This window comes from Salmo salar, chromosome 27, assembly GCF_965601325.2.
Source record: "Salmo salar chromosome 27, fSalSal1, whole genome shotgun sequence".
NCBI classification, from domain to species: Eukaryota; Metazoa; Chordata; class Actinopteri; order Salmoniformes; family Salmonidae; genus Salmo; species Salmo salar.
The window spans coordinates 17,797,686-17,822,089 of NC_138317.1; the positions used below are offsets into that span (position 1 = coordinate 17,797,686).

General features: G+C 40.4%; 1 protein-coding gene across 3 annotated transcripts; it reads left to right on the forward strand.

Annotated features, from left to right (window-relative positions):
- Positions 1 to 175: 175 nt before the first annotated feature.
- LOC106588554 (death-associated protein kinase 2) lies at positions 176 to 24,314 on the forward strand. Of its 3 annotated transcripts, none has more exons than XM_014177685.3 (12): positions 176 to 423; positions 12,962 to 13,122; positions 13,472 to 13,693; positions 13,848 to 13,986; positions 14,490 to 14,619; positions 16,519 to 16,567; positions 17,300 to 17,326; positions 19,169 to 19,321; positions 19,734 to 19,779; positions 20,750 to 20,839; positions 22,590 to 22,676; positions 23,006 to 24,314. In XM_014177685.3, the coding sequence occupies exons 2-12, from the start codon at positions 13,058 to 13,060 to the stop codon at positions 23,084 to 23,086; spliced, it is 1,089 nt and encodes a 362-aa protein (XP_014033160.1). In that variant the 5' UTR covers positions 176 to 423; positions 12,962 to 13,057; the 3' UTR covers positions 23,087 to 24,314. The 3 variants fall into 3 exon arrangements, with proteins under 3 accessions (XP_014033160.1, XP_014033159.1, XP_014033158.1); XM_014177684.3 differs by lacking the exon at positions 176 to 423 and adding an exon at positions 448 to 619; XM_014177683.3 differs by lacking the exon at positions 176 to 423 and adding an exon at positions 6,876 to 7,148.
- The last annotated feature ends 90 nt before the right edge of the window (positions 24,315 to 24,404 follow it).

The window sequence follows — 24,404 nt, forward strand, 5'->3', positions numbered from 1 at the left end:
GCCAATTGCATATCATCATGGTCATCATTAATTATCATCATCATCAATCCATGAATGTCGTTGATCTAATTTCAAAGAATTAGTGTGTATAGCCATACAATAGGGTGCCACCACACACACACACACACAGGCTGACAATATCTCACCATCGTCGTGTGTTACAGCATAGGATCATTGAAACATAATAGCCCATATGGCGACTTGACAAGTTGCTTCATATCTAGGAAGTGTGGTTGTCAGGTTAGTTTTTTTCGAATTGCATAGCATGCCTGTACAACTCAATATAGTCTATACAAACCGCACACTTGTTCAACGATTTTCTTGTTTGAGACAGCGGTTTCGTGCCTCTATTTCGGACCTCTGTTGGACTGGCACGATTCGTGACGTCTTCGTGCGCAGCCACGCGGACAGTTTCGAAAACAGGTGAGCTCTTTTTCCATAGCCGCCTTTGGTGCGTAAAACGACGGTATCGTTATTTACTCATACAGAAAAGCAGAACGATAGCGGGGGTATCAGACAATGTTGCATTGCTGTGGTATGTCGCAACTCAAACGAAACAACGTTGCCTGAACGTTTATAATAGGCTACATTCCGAGAAAAGGATTCCAATATTTTGCAGGTATTTATTTTTTATCCAGGTGGGTCTATTGTAGAATTAAATTCACACAGTTGTAAATACCGGTGGTCGTGTTTTGTATGACATGCTATTCTCTCCCAGTAATGTGTGTGTGTGTGTGAGTGAGAGAGAGAGAGCGGGGGCTTTTATATTCATAATGTGTAGGCTACTGTATAATCAAATGCTCTATCCTAGTTATTTGTATGTGATACCCTAATGTAAATCTGGTTGTGTTGTGTGTAGTGGTACTACTTCGAAGTAATGGGAATTGGGTGCGTGTGCACTGGAGCAAAAAGCATCGTGAGCTCTGATTGCAACCTGGTCTCAGAACCTTTCGTGTTATTCTGTATATTAATCCGAGATACTCCATTTAGTGTGGTGTATTATGTTTCGTATGGTATGTATTAATTTGTGGATGTCCATCATCCATTTCGTATGATATGTTACGAATTTTATATATGTTACAAATTATCATTCTTATGATATGAATTGGCAAAACATACAATACGTTACGAATTCGCAAAACGTATGATATGTAACAAATTATTATTTGTTTTGGCTAATGTTAGCTAGGTGGCTAATGCTAACGTTAGCTAGGCTAGGGCTTAGGGTTTAGGTGTTAGGGTTAAGGTTAGGAGTTAGGTTAAAGGGTTAAGGTTAGGGTTATGGGAATGGGAATGGTTAGCTAAAAGGGTTTGGGTTAGCTAACATACTAAGTAGTTGCAAAGTAGCAAAAAAGTAGTAAGTAGTTGAAAAGTTGCTAATTAGCTAAGTTGTCCATGATGAGATTCGAACACGCAACCTTTGGGTTGCTAGATGTTTGCGTTATACCTTTTGTTTTTGCCTTAAATAACCTTTTGCCTTGTGTAACCATACCAAACATTACAAATCATACTAATTTGAGTGTCCCGGATTTACATTTACTATGTTACGTCTAGACTATGAGACCAGGTTGTTGATTTGAACATACCGTTCTCTGCACTGCTCCCAGGGGCTTGACTCACATGACATCACACTGACCAATGCACTGTGTAGTGGCTCTGACTATGGCTCAGTTGTAACCTTTATCTACATTGAAATATGGATATACAGTACTGTAGGCTACTGGGGTATGGCTAAATTAAAGGGGCAATCTGCGAATGATACATCCATTTTTTGTTTTACTTTTTAATTATTTATATAGGCCTATACCCATTGGTTATTGAAAAATATAACTTATAAATGCCTCATGAGAACCAGAAATTCAATGTTAATGTCATAGATGGTCAGACCTTATATTCATAGCTCTGTCTATGAATTTGAGAGTGGTAACATTTCTCCAACCCCAACCCTTAACTGTTTAATTAACAGTGGCGGGTTGATTACTTACAGATTACCCCTTTAATCTTCACAGATTCAATTATGTTTGATTATCAAAAATGTAAGGTTTGAAAGTAACGGGAGATACTTTTTTACTGGCATATCTAATGTCTCATATCATAACAGATCCCACTTCTGACACCAATGTAGTGAAGTTGAGGCATAGCTGACAGCTGGGCTCAATTAGTCATCACCTCATACAGTATGTCAAAAGTTTGGAAAACCTACTCATTCAAGGGTTTTTCTTTCTTTTTTACTATTTTCTGCATTGTAGAATAATAGTGAAGACATCAAACTATGTAATAACACATATGGAATCATGTAGTAACCAAAAAAGTGTTAAACAAATCAAAATATATTTTATATTTGAGATTCTTCAAAGTAGCCAACCTTTGCCTTGATGACAGCTTTGCACACTCTTGGCATTCTCTCAACCAACTTCATGAGGTAGTCACCTGCAATGCATTTAAATTAACAGGTGTGCCTTGTTAATTTGTGGAATTTCTTTCCTTCTTAATGCGTTTGAGCCAATCAGTTGTGTTGTGACAAGGTAGGGGTGGTATACAGAAGATAACCCTTTTTGGTAAAAGACCAAGTCCATATTATGGCAAGAACAGCTCAAATAAGCAAAGATTAAAACAATTGTATTTAACCAGGCAAGTAATTTAAGAACAAATTCTTATTTATAATGATGGCCTAGTAACAGTGGGTTAGCTGCCTTGTTCAGGTGCAGAACGAGAGATGTATACCATGTCAGCTCGGGGATTTGATCTAGCAACCTTTCGGTATACTGGCCCAACGCTCTAACCACTAAGCTACCTGCCACCCCACAAAATGATAGTCCATCATTACTTTAAGACATGAAGGCCAGTCAATTCAGAAAATTTCAAGAACTTTGAATGTTTCTTCAAGTGCAGTCGCAAAAAACATCAAGCGCTATGATGAAACTTGCTCTCATGAGGACCGCCACAGGAAAGGAAGACTCAGAGTTACCTCTGCTGCAGAGGATAAATTCATTCGAGTTAACTGCACCTCAGATTGCAGCCCAAATAAATGCTTCACAGAGTTCAAGTAACAACACATCTCAACATCAACTGTTCAAAGGAGACTGCGTGAATCAGGCCTTCATGGTCGAATTGCTACAAAGAAACCACTACTAAAGGACACCAATAATAAGAAGAGACTTGCTTGGGCCAAGAAGCACAAGCAATGGACATTAGACCGGTGGAAATCTGTCCTTTGGTCTGATGAGTCCAAATTTGAGATTTTTGGTTCCAACTACCGTGTCTTTGTGAGATGCAGAATAGGTGAACGGATGACCTCCGCATGTGTGGTTCCCACCATGAAGCATGGAGGAGGAGGTGTGATTCTTCACTATTATTCTACAATGTAGAAAATAGTAAAAAAATAAGAAAAACCCAAGAATGAGTAGCTGTGTCCAAAGTTTTGACTGATACTGTACTTGCCAACCCAATTAGATACTACTGTGGTGTTAATCTGTCTGCTAGGTCATCTTAGTGAACAACACCAAATAGTCCCCTGGCCTGTGATGTTCATAGATAATGATTGTAGCTGTTGATATTGTTAAATTAGTTATCCATATTTTCACCAATGCAATAGAAAAATCTGATCACAGGCCTAAACTCCAACCACAAACATAACAGAAAGATGTCTTTACTCTATAAGAAGATTGTAAAGTTTATGACATGGCCAAGGATAATGTCTCACCATGTATATCACTGTCTCAGTAGTTCCTGTAATCAGTGTACTATGTAATCCTTAGTGGTCTGGAAATGCTCTGCAACCAAAGGAGAAATTGTTGAGCTTTTGTTGAGAAATTGTTGAGCTTGCTTGGTACATTGGGACCAATGGAATAGTCACAAAAATGCAAACCCCGCCATTCTGGCACTCCAAGAAGGCTCAAACATTTGAAAGATATTAAATTCTACTTGAAACCAGGTCTGACTTTGTGTATGGCAGTATGGGTACTCCATTCTAGCCTTGTCAGACAAGCACAATGCTGAACATGACAATGATTTGTGAATAGTTTTGACTTAAAGCTCGCAAATGTTGATTTTGTAATGATCTGTGTACTTTGCTGGTGTGAGTGCATCTAAAGTTAACATCATGTGCAAACACACCTGACATTTCCAAAATGATATACCTCCTGTGTCACTTTGTGGGACCTGCTATAATTGGCATTATATATGAAATACCATGATGTCAGCTGACGTGAAAGTGAACAGACAACTAACATAACAGTGTTTTGACAAGTTTGTTGTGACTTATCTCATATGGTAAGCCAGGGTTCTTTTTGATTGAAATCTATTTATAACCATGAAAAGAACCAAAGTGATTCAGCTGCTTTAATGAGGGAAAACACTGTTTTGTAGCTAGGATAGACTTGCCTACATTGCAGTGTTGTGTTCAAAACCACCCAAAGCAAGACCAATTCAAGACCAAGACCGGAGCAAATCGAGTCCGAGTCAAGACCAAGACTGGAGGGGGGGCAAGACCAAGACCGGGCGGGGAACAAGGGGTCTGAGACCGAGTCAAGACTGAGACCAGAAAAAACATAATTGTGATTTTGTCAAATTACCACCATAACAAAAGTTCAAAATGTCCAGTATTTCTGTGTTCATATTTCAGGTAAACATATGGATTTTTCTGACATTCAGAATGGTGAAAAATGCATGCTGAGGACAAATAGAGCTACTCTACAAATTATTACTAACCTAAACACAGTGGAGAACAATGCGGGCCTTCTACGCCTTCAGAGAAGGGCTAAGGATTTATAAAATAATAATAATAACAATAATAATTAGAATGTTATTTTCAATGATGTTCTGATTTAATCTCTTCAGTTTTTGTTGGAAAGGAAAGGGTTAACACTGAATAGAAAAAAATATTCAATCTGGATTTTTCTTTGGCCATCTCTGGGGCTAGCTAAATCAGCCATTGGCTAGGCTATCAGAAGCTAGTTAGAAGGAATCTGCCATTCCACTGTATTAGGGCAACATTTTGGAGTGACAGTGGAATCAACGAATCACATTTTGACTTGTAATGGGTGGGACCATTTTTACAAAAATCTTTCTCTTTTCAAAACAGGTCATTTCGCAATAGCAAGCCGTAGTTTTCCCACAGTCTAGCTAGCTATCTTTTGTTGTAAACTAGTTTGCAGCAGCTGCAGCGGGTGTTATCGAAGAGGATGTTGTTGCTAATTTCTTAGCTTCTCCCTTTTCAAGAATAACTTTCAACAAGAAGTTAACCTTTTACTGCAGTGGGCTAGATCAGGGTCACACAGAGGGATTATAGGTAGTCTTTAACAAATCTACTTTGAAACAAAAGTACACACCTCACACATGGTTAAGGGCTTAAAAAAAGACACCTGTACCATGTCAGAAAGTTCTTTTTTTGCATCCCAATATTAATATTTATATACATCCCAGAAGACTGAGATATAACAAAACTGTTTGACATTGAAACACCAGATTTGTGTCTGAAAAAAAAATCATCTTTATTATTTATGATAAAAAATATTAATAACATTCCACCCATGAGGCCAAAAAGTGTGCTTTTGGTATTTGGCTGAAGGAAAGGATTGTTTCAAATTATCATCAGCTGGTGAGTGGAACTGTGTTTTTTTTTGTAATAATGTATAATTGTTTTGTTTTTCCTCAATCTGATTGGGTGGGCCTGGCTCCCCAGTGGGTGTGCCTGTGTCCACGAAGGCCCACTCATGCCTATTGTATGCCCCTGATGCAAACAGCTCATGATGACTGAATTGCACATCACAAATAGCCAACTAACCAAGACTTCAGACCAAACTTTTTCAGTACCTGGTTTACATACTTATTGTTGCCTTAGTTAGCATTTACTGGTAGATATCATAAATTGAAATGTCCTACCTACTGGCTACCGATGTCATTCTTCTGTAAACTGCTCCATGCCAAAACCAGTTGAGAGCTGCGCGCGCTTGCTGCCTACATATTATATTCTGCTGAAACTAGGCTGTGTGCATCGCGCATGTGAACACATTTCACGTGATTTGCGATTGTGTAGGCTACTTTGTGTATGATTTCACTATTGTACTACATAATTGATAAATCGTATACCTCCACTACACTACTTTAATAAGCATCCGTGGGGATTAAGAACTGAATATACGCAATACCCACTGGGGGAAAAAAGTGGGTATACGGTATATACCTGCATAGCTTCCACTACACTATTGGCCCGTCGTGTTTTACAAAAAGTGCACTCGAGTGCGCTGGTATTACCGTTGCTGTCCTTTCAGAATCACGAACCTGTCACACACTGAAGACCTATGTCCGATAGGTTCGCCACTGCGCAATCATGTCTATAAAAGACCGAGACCGGTCTCGAGTACTACAACACTGCTGCATAGGGTTGAACGTTGTTCATTTTTGTCTAGCTGATGTTCTTCTGATGTTCCTTAGGGACATTGTTCGTGATATCTCCCACTGTTACAATTTACAACTAAACTTCAGACTCAGATTAGTGTGTTAATAGAATAGGAATGCGTTGTCTGTATTGTACAAGTACCACATTCCAGTAGTCATCATAACATATTCATTGTGAGAGTTTCAAATCCATATATTTTGTATATAATATCTGCGTGTGTGCGCGCGCCTGCGTTGTTTCGTTGAGCAATTCATGACTGCAATGAGGAACTCCGTAGTGTCGTTATCATTGGAGACCACAGCTACAAAGTCATAATTATGGCCAAACCCCGCCTATTTCTAAAATGTCTCTTCTTAAAACTTTGATTTTACACCTACCCCCACTGCTAACATTATACCAAAACCTTTTTGTTTTCATGAATTGTTATGATTGCCAATGTTGGCTTTGTGACTGTGGTAACTAGTGACAACCTAGTCATAGCAGGTTTGCATCTAGGCAGCAAGCACTCCCAACGAAGATACGCATAAACCGAAGGAGGGGCAGAAATAAGATGAACTTTTCCGCATTCCACGGTTAACTGTAAAGCACTCTGACTGTAGGCCTATTTACACATGCACAGGGAAGTTTGCTACGTCGTTGACTAGTTGCCCTACTACTTGTCATCGAGAAAAATTCATTGCAACGCATTAGAAGAACAAACACTTATTTGTTTCAGTTTGCAAAAGAGCCTGGTCTGGCATTCAGTTGGGTGAGTGTTTCTCCTGACGATCTTCTCGACGCATTTTGTTTTTTCTCTGATTTATGCTTGTATATATATATGTGTGTGTGTGTGTGTGTGTGTGTGTGTGTGTGTGTGTGTGTGTGTGTGTGTGCGTGCGTGTGTGTGTGTGTAAACCACCCAGGCTACCCAATAAATTATAACCTCATGATAATAAACGATGTGCCGCTCTCATCACCCACTTTTCTCTCAAAGACCATTGCGCATCACTGCTGCAATCTTTCCATCGTTCCCGACTAGTTGAGTTTGATGAAAAACTGTGCAATACCTTTTGGAATAGAACATTTATTTTCGGGTTTTGTTCTGCTATTTTCTGATGGTAGTAATGGATTGTCAGAATCCGAAGTTTGGCATTTTTAAAATGAGAAAGTTGGGCACGTTACACACCATTTATTTTGGAGTAAATTATGGGATTGTTTTTCCTAACTGGTTCATCTGAGTTTCTGATGATATTTTTTTGTACAACGTTTAGGCACCCTCACTTCTCTTTCTCTTCATTGACTTTCATAGTTCCCCAATTCCAACCGATTCAGCTTACACATATTATTATTGCGGTGTCCACATGATCATAATCTTCTCTAAATCTTCTGCTCTATGTGGTGATCAATTTAGTATTTTCTACAAGTGCTATCATATGCCTAGCTGGTCAACGGCTTTATATTTACACACAAACACACACAGGGGAAGGCCAAACTCAACATCATGTTGAAAAATGAACAGATCACATTACCTTAGACACACCAGTGTGGTCAGGGTCTGCAGTAGCCCAGTAATGGATTAATGGATTAAATGAGCCTAATGTTACTCATTATAGTCCAAGGACCTTACATGTTCTGTTTAGAGGTGTATTGGCTCCGGCAGCCGAAACAAGCCAAATGCTCCATCTAAACGGGAATCGGATGTGAAACACTCCTGCCCCGTAGCATGTTGGCTGGAGTACATTGGTGACATGCTGAACGTCAATTGTCGCTCATGAAGTGCCAGACTAGTCTCTTGCTCAGTTGGCTAATACAGTGGGTTTTGAGTGGCGTGTGTTGTTGTACAGAAGGTTGCAAATTTGATCCCTGCTCCTGGCAGAATATAATGCACTCTGTTTACATGGTACTGGTCCATGGCTTGTGCCCACACTGAAGTCAAGTGGGTTGAGCAGAAGTTATCTCAGAACAGATCAGTCTCTCTACACTCCATGATGATGGCATATTTTCATCAGAACTGAACTGTACTGTCTATCTCTGACTCATCTCTTGTGAGGATAGATGAACGATAACAAGGCATTTTTTGTTTTATGGGGCTCCTAGTCAGCCAGACACACACACACACACACACACACACACACACACACACACACACACACACACACACACACACACACACACACACACACACACACACACACACACACACACACCAGTTTGCTGGTGGCACCCATAAACAACCGCTTCTTCACACTTACTCTTCAGAATAGAGTGTCCTAGATAAGACAGTAAAGCCACGGTCTGTCTGTCTATTTTGTCCCACATTTAGGAGCGAGGCCTCACTTTTAGCCGCTTATCAGACCTCTTGACATAGTGCACCGTTCATAGACAAGGGCCATTGTTCCACTGTAGTGTAATTTGGGGAAGGGGTGGTTTTGGAGTTGCGGGGGAGCTGGTTCTTGAATCAACGCAGTTGTTCTCAGGATGTTGTCGTGCTGTTGACTTCACGGTATTGTGGTGGGAAGCTGGGGGTGGATCATGAGGTCAGTCTCGGGAATGTCTTCTTGGGAGAGGCTGGGATAGAATTTACTGTAACACATGGGCGTGAACAATATCTGAGAATGATTTTTAGCAGGGGAGGGGACATGCACATAAAAACTGTCAGACAGAGTCTGAGAGTGAAAGATATTATTGTGTTCTGTAGTTAGTATATATACAGGAAGACTCACAAACACTCAGATGCTGTCACAAATAGACACATTTAAGTCTACACCAGTTGTATTTGGCGCATGTACATTACCTCTATATGATTGCAGACCGTTGAAGTTGACCCCTCTTGTCCTCACTCCCTTTCTCTCGCTCTCTTTTATCTCTTTCTTTCTCTGTCTCTTTCTGCCTCCCTCCCTCACACCATATTTTGCTCTGTCTGTCTGTCTATCTGTCTGTGTCTGTCTTTATGATGCTGGTTTTTGGAGACAACATGCTTTTCTCTCATTGTCAGCATTTCTCTCTTTCTCTCTCTTTCACTCTCTTTCACCCTCCCTGTATTTGGTTCATTATATTAGGCACGACTGGACGCCGACAAGGATAATTCTTCCCTGCAATTAACATCAGTAATCCTTTCAAAACTGATCACCAATCCCCATTGAGAATATTCAAAAGGGCCGCATTACATAACTAAGGGGGGAAAAAAACACTCACTGATGCATGGGCTGATGTACTTTGACACTTGAGGCTTTCTGAGGGTTTTAGCCTGTTATTTTAATCACGTTTGATTTCATACTGTGGGTAGAAGCAGAGTAATACTCTGTGAACTTGCACTTCAAAACACTGTCTCGCTCTTCAGTCCCTCTGCGTTCACTGCTAATAAAGGCTTATGGGTCATTCCATTTGATTTCAATAACTTTTTTGATTGGAACTTAACTTCCCATACATATTTGCCCATAGTAGAAGTGGTCAGAACTGACAAAACATTTACGAGATGGAGGTGCTAAAAGTTTACCCATTTTGCATACTCCACCATACCACAAGACATCCATGTCTTTATCATTGGTAAAGATAAATTGTGTAGTTTGATACCATTTAATTAAGTGATAATGCCCGAGAAGCTGGTGTTTGGGGGATATATTGGCATGGGTGTTGTTAGGCTCGAGATTAAGTCCAAACACCGGCTTCGAGGGAATTATCACATTTATACACCGGGTTACCAACATATTCAAATAATGATTGACATATATTCATTAAAAACATTATTTTGATGAATTTATTCATACTATTTCATCCTTCCACAAGATATAGTCCCTAAACAAATCTAGGGTTGCTACCCAAGCCCGGCTGGTCGTTCGTTCTGTTGGTTCAGTTGCCAGAGACACGACCCAGTCGTTCAGTCTTTTTCTTCTGTATCTGTTTGTTCTAAATGTTCCATTGCCATACTGGCTGGCAACGTTCTTATCCCTTGCTTGCTAGCTAGCCAACTACGGCTAATTTACAGTGACATCAAACAGTGCAGACAGAATAACAACAGTAGCTGCATTTGTTTAACCTCTCTAGGGTAGGTGGGACGAAATCGTCACACCTACTCAACAGCCAGTGGAATCCCGTGTCGCGTTATTCAAAAACCTTAGAAATGCTATTACTTCAATTTCTCAAACATATGACTATTTTACACCATTTTAAAGACAAGACTCTCGTTAATCTAACCACACTGTCCGATTTCAAAAAGGCTTTACAACGAAAGCAAAACATTAGATTATGTCAGCAGAGTACCCAGCCAGAAATAATCAGACACCCATTTTTCAAGCTAGCATATAATGTCACAAAAACCACAGCTAAATGCAGCACTAACCTTTGATGATCTTCATCAGATGACACTCCTAGGACATTATGTTATACAATACATGCATGTTTTGTTCAATCAAGTTCATATTTATATCAAAAACCAGCTTTTTACATTAGCATGTGACTAGCATGTGACTAGCATTCCCACCGAACACTTCCGGTGAATTTACTAAATTACTCATGATAAACGTTCACAAAAAACATAACAATTATTTTAAGAATTATAGATACAGAACTCCTTTATGCAATCGCTATGTCCGATTTTAAAATAGCTTTTCGGTGAAAGCACATTTTGCAATATTCTGAGTAGATAGCCCGGCCATCACAGGCTAGCTATTTTGACACCCACCAAGTTTGGCCCTCACCAAACTCAGATTTACTATAAGAAAAATTGGATTACCTTTGCTGTTCTTCGTCAGAATGCACTCCCAGGACTTCTACTTCAATAACAAATGTTGGTTTGGTTCCAAATAATCCATAGTTATATCCAAATAGCGGCGTTTTGTTCGTGCGTTCAAGACACTATCCGAAGGGTAAAGAAGGGTGACGCGCCCGGCGCGTTTCGTGACAAAAAAATTCAAAATATTCCATTACCGTACTTCGAAGCATGTCAAAAGCGATAATATTCCGACCTGGAAACCCTGTTTTTGTTCAAAGACTGAAAATGTAAACATGGTGGAGGCTCGTGCACGAGCGCCCCAGTCTCATTGTTCTCAGATCGACCACTATCCAAATGCGCTACTGTTTTTCAGCCATGGCCTGCAAAGTAATCATTCAACGTTCTGGCGCCTTCTGAGAGCCTATGGGAGCGTTAGAAAATGTCACGTTATGCCAGAGATCCCCTGTTTTGGATAGAGATGATCAAGAAGGCCAAGAAATAGTCAGAGAGAGCGCTTCCTGTTTGGAATCTTCTCAGGTTTTGGCCTGCCAAATGAGTTCTGTTATACTCACAGACACCATTCAAGCAGTTTTAGAAACTTTAGGGTGTTTTCTATCCAAATCAAACAATTATATGCATATTCTAGTTACTGGGCAGGAGTAGTAACCAGATTAAATCGGGTACGTTTTTTATCCGGCCATGCAAATACTGCCCCCTATCCCCAACAGGTTTTAAGTATATTTAAAACCTTAAAAACGTTTTCCACCACTGGGTAGGGTGGGTATGCAAAATGGGTCAACTTTGAGCACCTCAATCTCCTAACTGTTTTGGCATTCATGTTGAAAAAGTTATTTTCTGACCACTTCTACCATGGGCAAATGCATATAGAATGTTTTGAGTCATTGTTCTATCACTGTTTGTGGTTTTTTGTGCTGCAATAGATAGAAACAGTAATGGGGTCTTTTTGTAAGCACTAAATCCACCATGGTTTGTTGGACAAAGCCTATGGAGAAAATGAAAGGCATTTTTGTAGAAGTTTTGTATAAATGCTGTGAACACAGGCTTAGGAGACCTTGTACGTTCTGTTCTATGAGATCAACTAGCGTAACTTCTTGTGAATTTTGAAGAATTTATGTAATTTAAAAAAACACAAAGGCTTCATAATTAATAACAGTCATGTTAACTAACAGCTATTATCTCATATAACAAAACATATAAGATCTCCTAAGCCTGTGTTAACCTCAGACCTTATTTTCTGCGTTTATTCCAGAACCCTATTCTTTCGCCATTAATTTTTCCCATAGGGATGCCTGAACGAACAAGAGGTAGCTCATTTCCGTGTTTTAGAACTACAAGCTGGCGAGCTCTACAGAGCCTTCTTCTTATTATGAGCGGAATCCTAATTTCAGATATTTCAGATTGGATTGAGCTAAAATCATCCATTGGCCTCAACTGAAGATATGTCTGAACATTTGAGTTGCAGGTGCACATCTCAATATTGGTTTTGTGTTGTAAATATGTAATGGTGTTTTTTGTGGGATGTGCCTTGTGTTTGGACCCCAGAACGATTAGCTAATGGGGTCCATAATAGTAATAATAATAATTTTAAAAAGTCTGGATTCAATTCAGCCCCTATGCACCTCAAACTCAACTCTGGACCTCGAAGCTAGTTCCACTGCATTTTTTAATTGTTCCCCTCTAATCAGGGACTGATTTAGACCTGGGACACCAGGTGTGCACAATTAATTGTCAGGTAGAACAGAAAACCAACAGGCTCCGGACCTAATAGGGTAAGAGTTGAATACCCCTGCATGCTATCACATTTTCCTTAGAACTGTGATATTAATTGCTTTCTTTCTCTCTTTGTTCAGGTCCTGACCTTGTGAAGACATAGTTGAAAGCACCATGCAGCACATGGATGTGAACCACCAGTAACATACAGTGAGGTGAAACAGGAGAAGATCAGTATGGCAGTCTTTAATAAGCTTGATAATGTGGAAGACCTCTATGAAATTGGAGAAGTACTTGGGAGGTAAGGATGGTCATTATAAAAGCTTTTCTTGTATGAGGCTGTTTAAGTGAGGAAGGTATTATAACTCTGAATTCAGTTGCTTTTCAAGGTCAATTTTGCATATGCTGTCTTGTTGCATAGGTCAATGTTAACTAAAATTCAACGTAAGCAATTGAAATAAAGAAACTACTCATGTCTAAGTCTTGTTGCTTTTCAACATCACAAATGACATTGCAGAACAGCTACATAAATAAATCTGTGTTGTGTTCAGGAGGAACATATTTTTATTGGACAAACTCAGGTAGTACCTACCCATTTCAAGATGTTTCCAAACAAGTAAATACATTGTTGCACTCTGTCGCCGCTCCAGTGGCCACTTTGGGCAGGTGCGGGAGGTGCGCGAGCGGGCCACGGGGGCTCACTGGGCTGGGAAGTTCCTGAAGATTAGGAAGTGCGCCAGCAGCCGGCTGGGCATGGAGAGGAAGAGCGTGGAGCGGGAGGTGGAGGTCCTGCAGGCCCTGCAGCATCCCAACATCATGGCCCTAAAGGATGTGTTCGAGAGCCGGGCCGAGGTGGTGCTGGTGCTGGAGCTGTGAGTGGAGGGAAGGGAGGAAGGAGAAAACGATACTATTTGAACCCAGGTCATACATGCAGGGCAAGTCATTGATTCCATGAAGTGGCTGAATTATGTAGTAGAGTTAAGTTCTAACACTTCTCTCCATTTATTTTCCTCCTTCCTCTTTCAGTATTAGTGGAGGAGAGCTGTTTGACTTCATTGCTGAGAAGGAGAACCTGACAGAGAGCGAAGCCATCGAGTTCATGAAGCAGATACTACTGGGTGTGGGCTTTATGCACAGCAAACAAATAGGCCATTTTGACCTTAAGGTAAATTATGCTAGTTTGTTGATTTTACATATCTTTAGTTTGTTACTCACTCCATATGACATTTAGAAATCCAGTGCTGCAATAGTCTGTGGTAGTGATTTATATCTAACCTCTTACCTCCCCAATAACACTGCTAATGTAGTAGTATGCATGAAAATAGTAACACATCAAAGCCTGTCCATTTATTGAATCCAAAATCCTAGGCTTTTAGGCATAAGTACTTGAAGTGAAAAGAGCATATCTGTATTCATCCATCCCAAAACCACATAAGACAAACATGCTGATACTGCTACTTATTAGCAGAAATGTCCATGCCGCACGCTTACCACACATGGTCGTGTTTGTATCCACAGGTGCCACTAAATAGAGTGTGCCTGTTCACTAGTGTTGATGAACATGCTGTTTGTGTGCCGGTCGGTCAGTGTGGTCAGCATGCAATTGACCATTATGGTCAGATTGACCTCATTTTGCATGTAACATGTTTACTCCCCTTCCCCAATCAGCCGGAAAACATCATGCTGTCAGCCAAGATGGCGCCAAACACTGACATTAAGATCATCGACTTTGGGCTGGCCCACCGCTTCCAGCCAGGGGAGGAGTACAAGTGCATGAGTGGCACCCCCCAGTATATTCGTGAGTAGTACAGTCATTTCATATGTGTTAGGCCCAGTTTAAATACCATGTAAATGCATCCTTCCTCATCTTTTGCTGTGAAGCACTTACTGACATGACTGGATTCTTGAGTACTGGATTCTTGAAACCATCGCTTTTGTTATATCCAATTGTCCCACCACTGATTGAGGGAGGATGGATACTTTAGAAAAAGACTAGGACAAACTGTAAGCTAGGTTCAGGATGGTTTCTGCCACCATGGTGCATCAGTCAGAATGAGAAGCAGGAGATGGAACCAGAATCCAGGTTTAGGGGTATTTATTAAACAAAGTTCAAACACAGGTACGAACAGAGGCACATGGGGGAGTGTTGTATTGGGACAGAGGTAGGGCTTGTGCTTTAGGATGTGGCTTGTAAGGCCTTGGAGATAGGATTGGATGTAGTGGTCTGGAAGGGAGATTCAAAAGGGAAACATTAGGAACACGACATAAAGCTGCTGAAGTGACAAAGTAGTGCCAGGTGACTTATAAGGAATGAGCTTAACATATAACTACAAACTAAGGAGGCTGCCAGGACTAAACACAAAAGGGCCATTAGCATAGCAGGGATATAAAGGATACAACATAACAAGTTCAGGCAGCATAATATACATGGTTAACATTTCTCCTACAATATAAGGCACTTACTTAATCATATCAAGCACAATGGCAGGATGGAGCCACCTCGTGACATCACCAAGCAAACTATTCTAGTGTGTAGGAAGGAGCATGCCACTTAAATAGAACCTGAAAGGGGTGGAAAAAGACAAAAGTGCCGTGATTTAGGCGTGGAAACAGGTGTGATGGAAAGGGGCGCAGTCTAGGGTAATTGGAGACAATTAGAAGACTGTAGGAGTGTTATGACCCTTCACAACAGATGCATTATTAAAGAATTGGAACAGGCCCTTTGTAATGCAATCCCTACTGTGTTCTGTGGAAGTTAGCGTGTATTTCCAGGTCCAGGGTTTTCCATGGAGACAGTGAAAGAAGTGCAGTGTCATGATCTGGGTTGATGGTGTTATGATAAACTAGGGGGGTTGCAAATCCAGTTGAAACAGGAAGTGATTTGGAGGATGTAGGATAGTCGCTATTTCAGTCATAACTAAAATACACCCCCAACTCAGATAATTTAAGAAACCTCTTATCAATATAATAATTATATTCTACATATATTTAAAATCTACATATTTAGTAAAACAGTATATCATAAAGCAAAAATGCATAACAAAGCAAAAATATCTTTAAAATCCTATTAGATTTTGAAACAACAGGTAGTTTGCCCCAAGACAAAGAGCTGTTGTCAAACTAGCTGCTTCAACACAGATTTGGCCAGCATGATAAGGTTGGCATGGTTCCAAAGCTCTTCCTGTTTGGAATTCAAATGTGTTTTCCCACCAGTAGCAGCTACAGTACGGTAGGTTTAAATAATACAATGCGACTGGTGGAGAAAGTTATCTCAAAGCCACTGGAGTTGTTTGACTTGTAGGAACAATCTATTCATGTTTTTCTGATGAATGCAGTGTTCCGTTTGCATTCTTAAAAATGTGAAATTGTTCCTTCAGGCAGTGTGAAGTCTGACAGGCCTTCTGGGCTTGTCTATGCATGTAGCTGCATTTATGACAAGTTTCTCCGATTGCTTTATTGGCATGAAATACAATTTGTAGAATTTGTAGATAAAGCAGTATAGCGGTACAGCATTTCAGTAAATACAAGTGAAAGGGGATACCTAATCAGTTGCACAACTGAATGCATTCCACCTCATTTAACCCAACCCCTCTGAATCAGAGAGGTGCATGGGGCTGCCTTAATTGACGTCATCAGCACCCAGGGAGCAGTTGTTGTTGTTGGGGGTTAACTGCCTTCCTCTCTCTCTCTCTCTCAGCCCCTGAAGTGATCAACTACGAACCTCTGAGCACAGCTGTCGACATGTGGTGAGTGTGTGTACTGCCCTCTCTTCCAACATATACAGACACCTAAAATGACCCCCTTCCATCTTGATGAATAAGCCCCTGGGATGCGTTTGGACATGTGTAGGCACGCATTCCCTAAACAGTGTGACTGTTTCTGGTTGAATGCATTAAGTACACCCTATGTGTTAAAACACTGTATCACAATCTGATTCTCTAGTGGGTTTCGACTAAATCAAATCAAATACGGTGTTTTTTTTACACAGAAATGAACTGGTCGGAGTCTAAAGGGTTGGATTTGATTGTAGTACAGTAGAATATGAGTGTACACAGACGCGCTCCAGCACAATGTTAATAAATGGTGCTCAAAACTGAGGTACTTAAAAAAAGAACAATGAACAATTCTTACCCCAGGACACTTCACATTGTGACGATCCCCGAAAAGTAAAGGAGCATTCAGATGGCTGTGTTTATCTTTGAGGTTTATTTTAGGGACAAACAGACAGGCTTATGTTTTCGACGTGTCATGCCTCTCCACCAGAACCTTAAACAGGAAACTGCCCAGAGACAGCTGATTAGTGCTTTTAGAAATACAAAAGCAAGCATTAAAAAACTACTCACCACAACAGCTCTAATGTCTACATCCTTTGGAATAAAGTTAAGCTAATGAGATAATAACTGAGTCTCTCTAGGCCTCTGTGAGCAAAATAATAACAACAACGTTTTTTCTTTGTTTGTGTTTGCCTCCCCCTATAGGAGCATCGGAGTGATCACCTACATACTGTAAGTTGGGGGAGAAAAGGGGGGTGCTACTGTACGTTTGGATTCACACATATGCCCAATTCCAAATCAACCCATGGCCTACCATAACCCTTCATTTTTAATGATTATTATTATGTATTTATTTGTTGTGGTGGGGGGTGGGGATAGATAAGCATTAATATTGCAGATAGATTGTGACTTCCATCAATGTAATTGTCTGCATTATTTCCAATCCCCTATATATTTTTGTGTGTATATGTAAACTCTGCAAAAAAAGAAACGGCCCATTTTCAGGACCCTGTCTTTCAAAGATAATTTGTAAAAATCCAAATAACTTCACAGATCTTCATTGTAAAGGGTTTAAACACTGTTTCCCATGCTTGTTCAATGAGCCATAAACAGTTAATGAACATGCACCTGTGGAACGGTCGTTAAGACAATAACAGCTTACAGACGGTAGGCAATGAAGGTCACAGTTATGAAAACTTAGGACACTAAAGAGGCCTTTCTACTGACTCTGAAAAACACCAAAAGAAAGATGCCCAGGGTCCCTGCTCATCTGCGTGAACGTGCCTTAGGCATGCTGCAAGGTAGGCATGAGGACTGCAGATGTGGCCAGGGCAATAAATTGCAATGTCCGTAATGTGAGATGCCTAAGACAGCACTACAGGGAGACAGGACGGACAGCTGATCGTCCTCGCAGTGGCAGACCACGTGTAACAACACCTGCACTGGATCGGTACATCCGAACATCACACCTGCGGGACAGGTACAGGATGGCAACAACAACTGCCCGAGTTACACCAGGAACGCACAATCCCTCCATCAGTGCTCAGACTGTCCGCAATAGGCTGAGAGAGGCTGGACTGAGGGCTTGTAGGCCTTTTGTAAGGCAGGTCCTAACCAGACATCACCAGCAACAACGTCGCCTATGGGCACAAACCCACCGTCGCTGGACCAGACAGGACTGGCAAAAAGTGCTCTTCACTGACGAGTTGCGGTTTTTCTCACCAGGGGTGATGGTCGGATTCGCGTTTATCGTCGAAGGAATGAGCGTTACACTGGAGCGGGATCGATTTGGACGTGGAGGGTCTGGGGCGGTGTGTCACAGCATGCAGCTGGTGGCCACACCAGATATTGATTGTTACTTTTGATTTTGACCCCCCTTTGTTCAGGGACACATTATTCCATTTATGTTAGTTACGTCTGTGGAACTTGTTCAGTTCATGTCTCAGTTGTTGAATCTTGTTATGTTCATACAAATATTTACACATGTTAAGTTTGCTGAAAATAAACGCAGTTGACAGTGAGAGGACGTTTCTTTTTTTGCTGAGTTTATATCATTTTGTCTTTCTTTAGTATTTTCTCCTAACTCTACCACCCCTCCCCTAATTGGATTAAACTAATGGACAACAACACTTAGGCTTCCACTTCTAGCTTATACATACTATATACATTTTACGGACACAGTGTATTTTACAATAGCTATCTTTTGTTTGTTTTTAGTCCCATTCTTCAGCTACCCTCAACCCCTCCTATCCATCTCTGAACACCATCCAGTTTTGATTTCTGTTTGCCGTATATGTTTCAACTGTGCTGTGATGTTTCACAAAAGGTCTGAACCTTTCTATTCTCATTGTTTCAACAGATTGTAAATTAAAGATACACATTTTTGCTATAAGTATTATTATATTTTTGATCGATTGACTATGACTTTTCAAATCACCCAGCATTGCTATTTGCAGAGTTAATCAGATAGGTATTAACAATGTGGCAATAGCGCCATCTTCCTCTCTGTTGACTTGGAATTGTGCAATAGTAACAGCAACCTTCTTTCCTCTGACTCCCCTTTATTTTTTCCAGACTGAGTGGTATGTCCCCGTTCCAAGGGGACACGGACGAGGAGACGCTGAGGAACATCATAGCCCTGAACTATAAGTTTGACGACCACCACTTCAGCATGACCAGCGCCATGGCCAAAGACTTCATCCAGAAGCTCTTAGTGAAAGATCAGAAGTAAATAATGCATTGGTCATGGGTAATTTGGCCTATTATGATGTCAAGACAAATATGGAAAGTGACTGGAATAGTGAAAGCATCACTTATTTTGTGACTTTGCACCTATTTTAAATGGACTATACTAGGTTTTTTTTCAGCCACTATACTTTCTTTTCAGCCTCTATTGATTGATAGAATAGGAACTGTGTATTGTATGAATAGATCACCCTTTGTCTAACTTTCTGTGGTTACTTGTCTGTCTCTGTGTAGTGAGAGAACGACAGCTGAGAATGACAGCTTTCTATTTCAGACGCCATTGATAGAATATGAACTCGCGTATCAAATTAATAGATGACCTTTTGTCTGACCGCCTGTGGTGTCTGTGTGTGCACTGATCTTATTGTCTCTCTGTCGGTCTGTCTATGTGTAGTGAGAGAATTACAGCTCAGGAGTGTCTACAGCACCCCTGGATCAAGGTGAGAGTCAGCAGCACAAGGCTTTGCTCCATACAAACTGTTTAATATGGAAAGGATAAACACTGACATTCTGTACATTAGCTTGGAAATAATGGACGAGGCGGAGCAGAGGTAAAGTACAGAACGTTGGCATTTATCCCGCTTATACCATAGTTGCCAAAGAAAACAATACCATAAGCACACATTTACCAGTAGAAAGACACGCGACCCAGTCGTTCGTTCCTTATGTTCCATGGCAACGTTCTTATCCAACGGCTAACACAGTCACGACCTCTGCAGTAGCTGTTTTCTATTGACATTCATTTGGATGCATCCATAACAATGAGCTGATAATGTCCGATTTTGCCTGGCATAGATAGAAAAATGTGCCTTCTCGTCAGGACACTCAACACTGTTAATTACGAGGAGATCGCGTTGCATATCAAACACTAGGCTAGAAGCTAGCTAAATAGTTTGTTGCTAGCAAACCTGCCAATATGACAAGCAAATTAAAATATAAGTTGCTGAAAACAGCTCCTCAAACTTTAAACGTGGGAGTATTTGACAGCATAGAGCCACTTGCGTCATGACTGCAACAGTAGGGACCAGAGAAATTCATATTCATCACTCACCACGTTACATCAGATGCTCCAAAAAATATATCTCTGCAAAAACAAATCAATAGTAGCTATTTTTTTCCTCGTTGGACCTGCGTTTGTGTGGTTGTTGGATTAGGTTTCTGTAACTTTGTAGCAAGTACAGTTTGCATGTGTAGGCGCTTATTGCTTCACAAATGCAAGGTGTCCCGATATCTTTTCCAACTGTCCCGTTATCTGGTTTTAATGTCCATTCTAGAATTCCCTTCTAATCAATCAGAAATGAGTATTCAACAAGGCTGCGGTATAATGCACGTTTAATATGTGTATTTGTTTTTAATCTCGACATTGATTCATTTGATCCCCTTCACTTATTATCTCTCCCTCTCTTTTAGCCTTTGACACGGAAACAGGTGGCCAACAGGAATCGCTCTTCCATCAACATGAAGAACTTTAAGAAGTTCAATGCCAAGAGGAAATGGAAGGTGAGTAGGATATATGGCCTATTTATATCATATCATTTTATGCCATATCACATATTATTATGACACTGAATGAAGCTCAAATCTTGAAAATGTTCGTGTGTTTTGTTAAACAGATAATGAAATCAAACTGATGTCATTGCTAGAGTCAATGCGTGTCTTCTTGAGCTAAATTAACAAATAGGATATGAATGTGAGGCGGCAACGTTTTGTTCGAATGGCCCTTTTCAAGTCTACTCCCTAATGGGCAAACCAGCTTTCAAAATAATAGGCTGCGGATTTTGCTAAAAGGCGTCAAAATAGTTTAGTAGGCTGCAAAATATTTCAGGCTGAAGTTTGGTCAAAAGCTGCAAAATATTTCAAAGGCCTGCTAAATATTTCGGTCTTCAATATTTCGGCCAGAGAAATATTTAATGCTGTTAAGTTTTGTGAAAAGCGGCAAAATATTTGAAACGCCAGCAAAATATTTCAAAGACCATCAAAATATTTCAGGCCGCAAATTTGTTAAGGAGTTTAGAAATATTTTTGCCTGTGATGTTTGTTCAAATGAACAGCACTAGCTAGTTAGCTACGTAGTTAGAATCGCTAACAACGTAGTTAAGACGTTAGCAGCGTCATCTATTTAGCTACGTAGTTAGCAGCGGTAGCAAGTTAGCTAAATCGTTAGCAAACCTAGCTAACAACGCTAGTTAGCTACGTCATTAGCAGCGCTAGTTATGACCATAGCAGCACCTTATAGCTAGCTACGTCATTAGCAGCGCTAGTTATGACCATAACAGCACTATATAGTTAGCTACGTCATTAGCAGCGCTAGTTTTGACCATAGCAGCACTATATAGTTAGCTACGTCATTAGCAGCGCTAGGTATTTTGCTATGTCGTTACTGAGTGCTAATAATATTGGGGGGTGGGGGGAGTTGTCATGTCCACAGAAGAGTGGGGGCAAGGATGGTGAGGGGGGTGAGGGTTGAAGTAATATCTATACCGTAGGGATGGTGCCAGGTTTCCTCCAGACGGGACGCAAAGAGTTCAATCTTGGTTTCATCAGACCAGAGAATATTGTTTCTCATGGTCTGAGAGTGCTTTAGGTGCCTTTTGGCAAATTCCAAGTGGGCTGTCATGACCCTTTTACTGAGGAGTGGCTTCCGTCTGGCCACTCTACCATAAAAGCCTGATTGGTGGAGTGCTGCAGAGATGGTTGTCCTTCTGGAAGGTTCTCCCATCTCTACAGCGCTTTGTCAGAGTCCCCATCGTGTTCTTGGTCACCTCCCTGACCAAGGCCCTTCTCCCTCGATTGCTCAGTTATGCAGGGCGGCCAGCTCAAGGCAGAGTCTCTGTGGTTCCAAACTTCTTCCATTTAAGAATCAGGGAGGCCACTGTGGGGATTTTCAATGCTGACTAGGTATCCCCCTTTCCCCAATTGACTGATTTCATTATATGAACTGTAACTCGGTAAAATCTTTGAAATGGTTGCATTTATTTTTCTTCAGTGTACATTGAGAAGCAGGGTGTATACATCGTAGTGTCAAATAACACTGTCTTTTTCTGTCTATAACATCTGACTCTTATGTTCCCGTCCCCTCGACATCCTATTCCTTTCTTTCTCTTTTCATATCTCCTTTCCTCTGCTTTCTTTCTTTCTTTCTTTCTTTCTTTCTTTCTTTCTTTCTTTCTTTCTTTCTTTCTTTCTTTCTTTCTTTCTTTCTTTCTTTCTTTCTTTCTTTCTTTCTTTCTTTCTTTCTTTCTCTCTCTAGATGTCATATAACATGGTATGGGTGTGTAACCGGCTGCATCGACTTAAGATGCTATGTAAGACTAGTGCACTGGCGGACGAGGAACTGGTGAGTAAGGCTGCCATGATAGTTTAACTAAGAGTTACACTTGAACGAAACCTATTACATTATTTTAATAAAGAGTGCCCCCTATTTCAACCTCTATTGCTAAAAATGCTATTAATTGCAAAAATTGTATTCTATACATAAAACATTGCAAAGAACTTGACTGTATTCAAATACAAGCAATGTTGTACATGCACCATAGTTCCTGGAACCATTCTGGAAAGAACAATGTCAAAGAAAATAACCGAGCCAGCACACTATGATTTGTGTCTGCCCTATAGTGTGAGTCAGGGAAAAGAGAACTAACCTGCTATATCTCTCCTCGTCATCAGAGACAGTGTGAGAGTGACCAGGAGGACACAGAGACCAAGCCATCATCTCTCATTCGCCGGCGACTTAGCAGCAGTTCATAGACTCGACCACCAGGAGGAAGACAATGCATCAAGCTGCAGTGCACACTTCCCGTAACCGTGACCCAACCAGGCCTACAGTATTTGCCCTCCCCCTTTACCAGACCTCGAGGGAGGGTAAGACCAAGACACAGGCTGACACAAGCGCTGGGCACACAAGAAGGAATTTTCAGGCTCTATGTTCCTACATGAGACTTTTCCCTGATGAAGTGGAATGGAATCTACAGAACAATTCTTGCCTATCAAACTATTTCCCAAAGGGCCTGTCAAGGCTTAGTTTTAGGCTCAATGCACTTCAGGTGGATTGAAAGTGGTGAAGGTAGTTCTACTAAGAGCACAAATACAAGTGTGTGATGGATTCTTTGAGTGAGAAGTCATATAAGGCTCGATGGGGTAAAACACAAGAAAACCAAGCATGACTTGTTTTTCGAGCTTTGCTCAGTATTACTGTGGTTTATTGCATGTTTTTATGGTGCTTTTGCAGTTGTAAAGGTCAACTGATAGCAGGCGGTGACAATATTGTTCTTATGGTGAAGTTACTGATTTGGCGATGTATAGTACTGGGTTGCACCATGTAGGGTGTTTAAACCTGAGGCATGTCTGTACATCTAGTATTTTTCCCCTAAAAGGGTGGATGGAAATTGAACGGAAACTTCAGAATTTAGTAGGTTTTTAGTCTTCCAAATGTGTTTTTGACATTTTTATTAAGCTTCCATTAAATTACCAAATATGAATATATTATGTTATATACAGTATAATACAATTATACAATATAATGCTATACAATATATATATCGTAGTGTCCTAAACATGATTACCAAGTGTTCTCGTATTGTACATGCATGATCGACAAATGTTTTAAGGTAACTAACCAGTATAAATAGCACAGCAAATCAACTTTTAAAGGTTCTACTCATAGAAATAGGATGAAGAAGGAATTCCAGTTCTGTGTTTCTACTAATCCAATACTGACTTCCTGCATACAGTGAATACTTTGAACACTCCATGCTCTACTGAACCAGTAGCATTACTGACACGATCATACAGTAATGCATGACAAATAATGTGTTGGTCGATGAATTGTATTTTTGTGAGAACTATTTTTGTTTTCTGTTTCTCAAAGAAGTTTAAGAATTTACATGTTTTTATTTTATCATAACCTTTATCATAATACCTAAGGACTGTCTGTGTTAAGTGTGGTTTTAAAAAAATAAAATAATATTGTTGTCAACAGGTTTTGTGAATTCATTTTGGAATCATCCCCCTTGCAAACTTTTCAAATCATAGGGAATAGAAAAATAGTGCAGGCCATTCTTTTTAA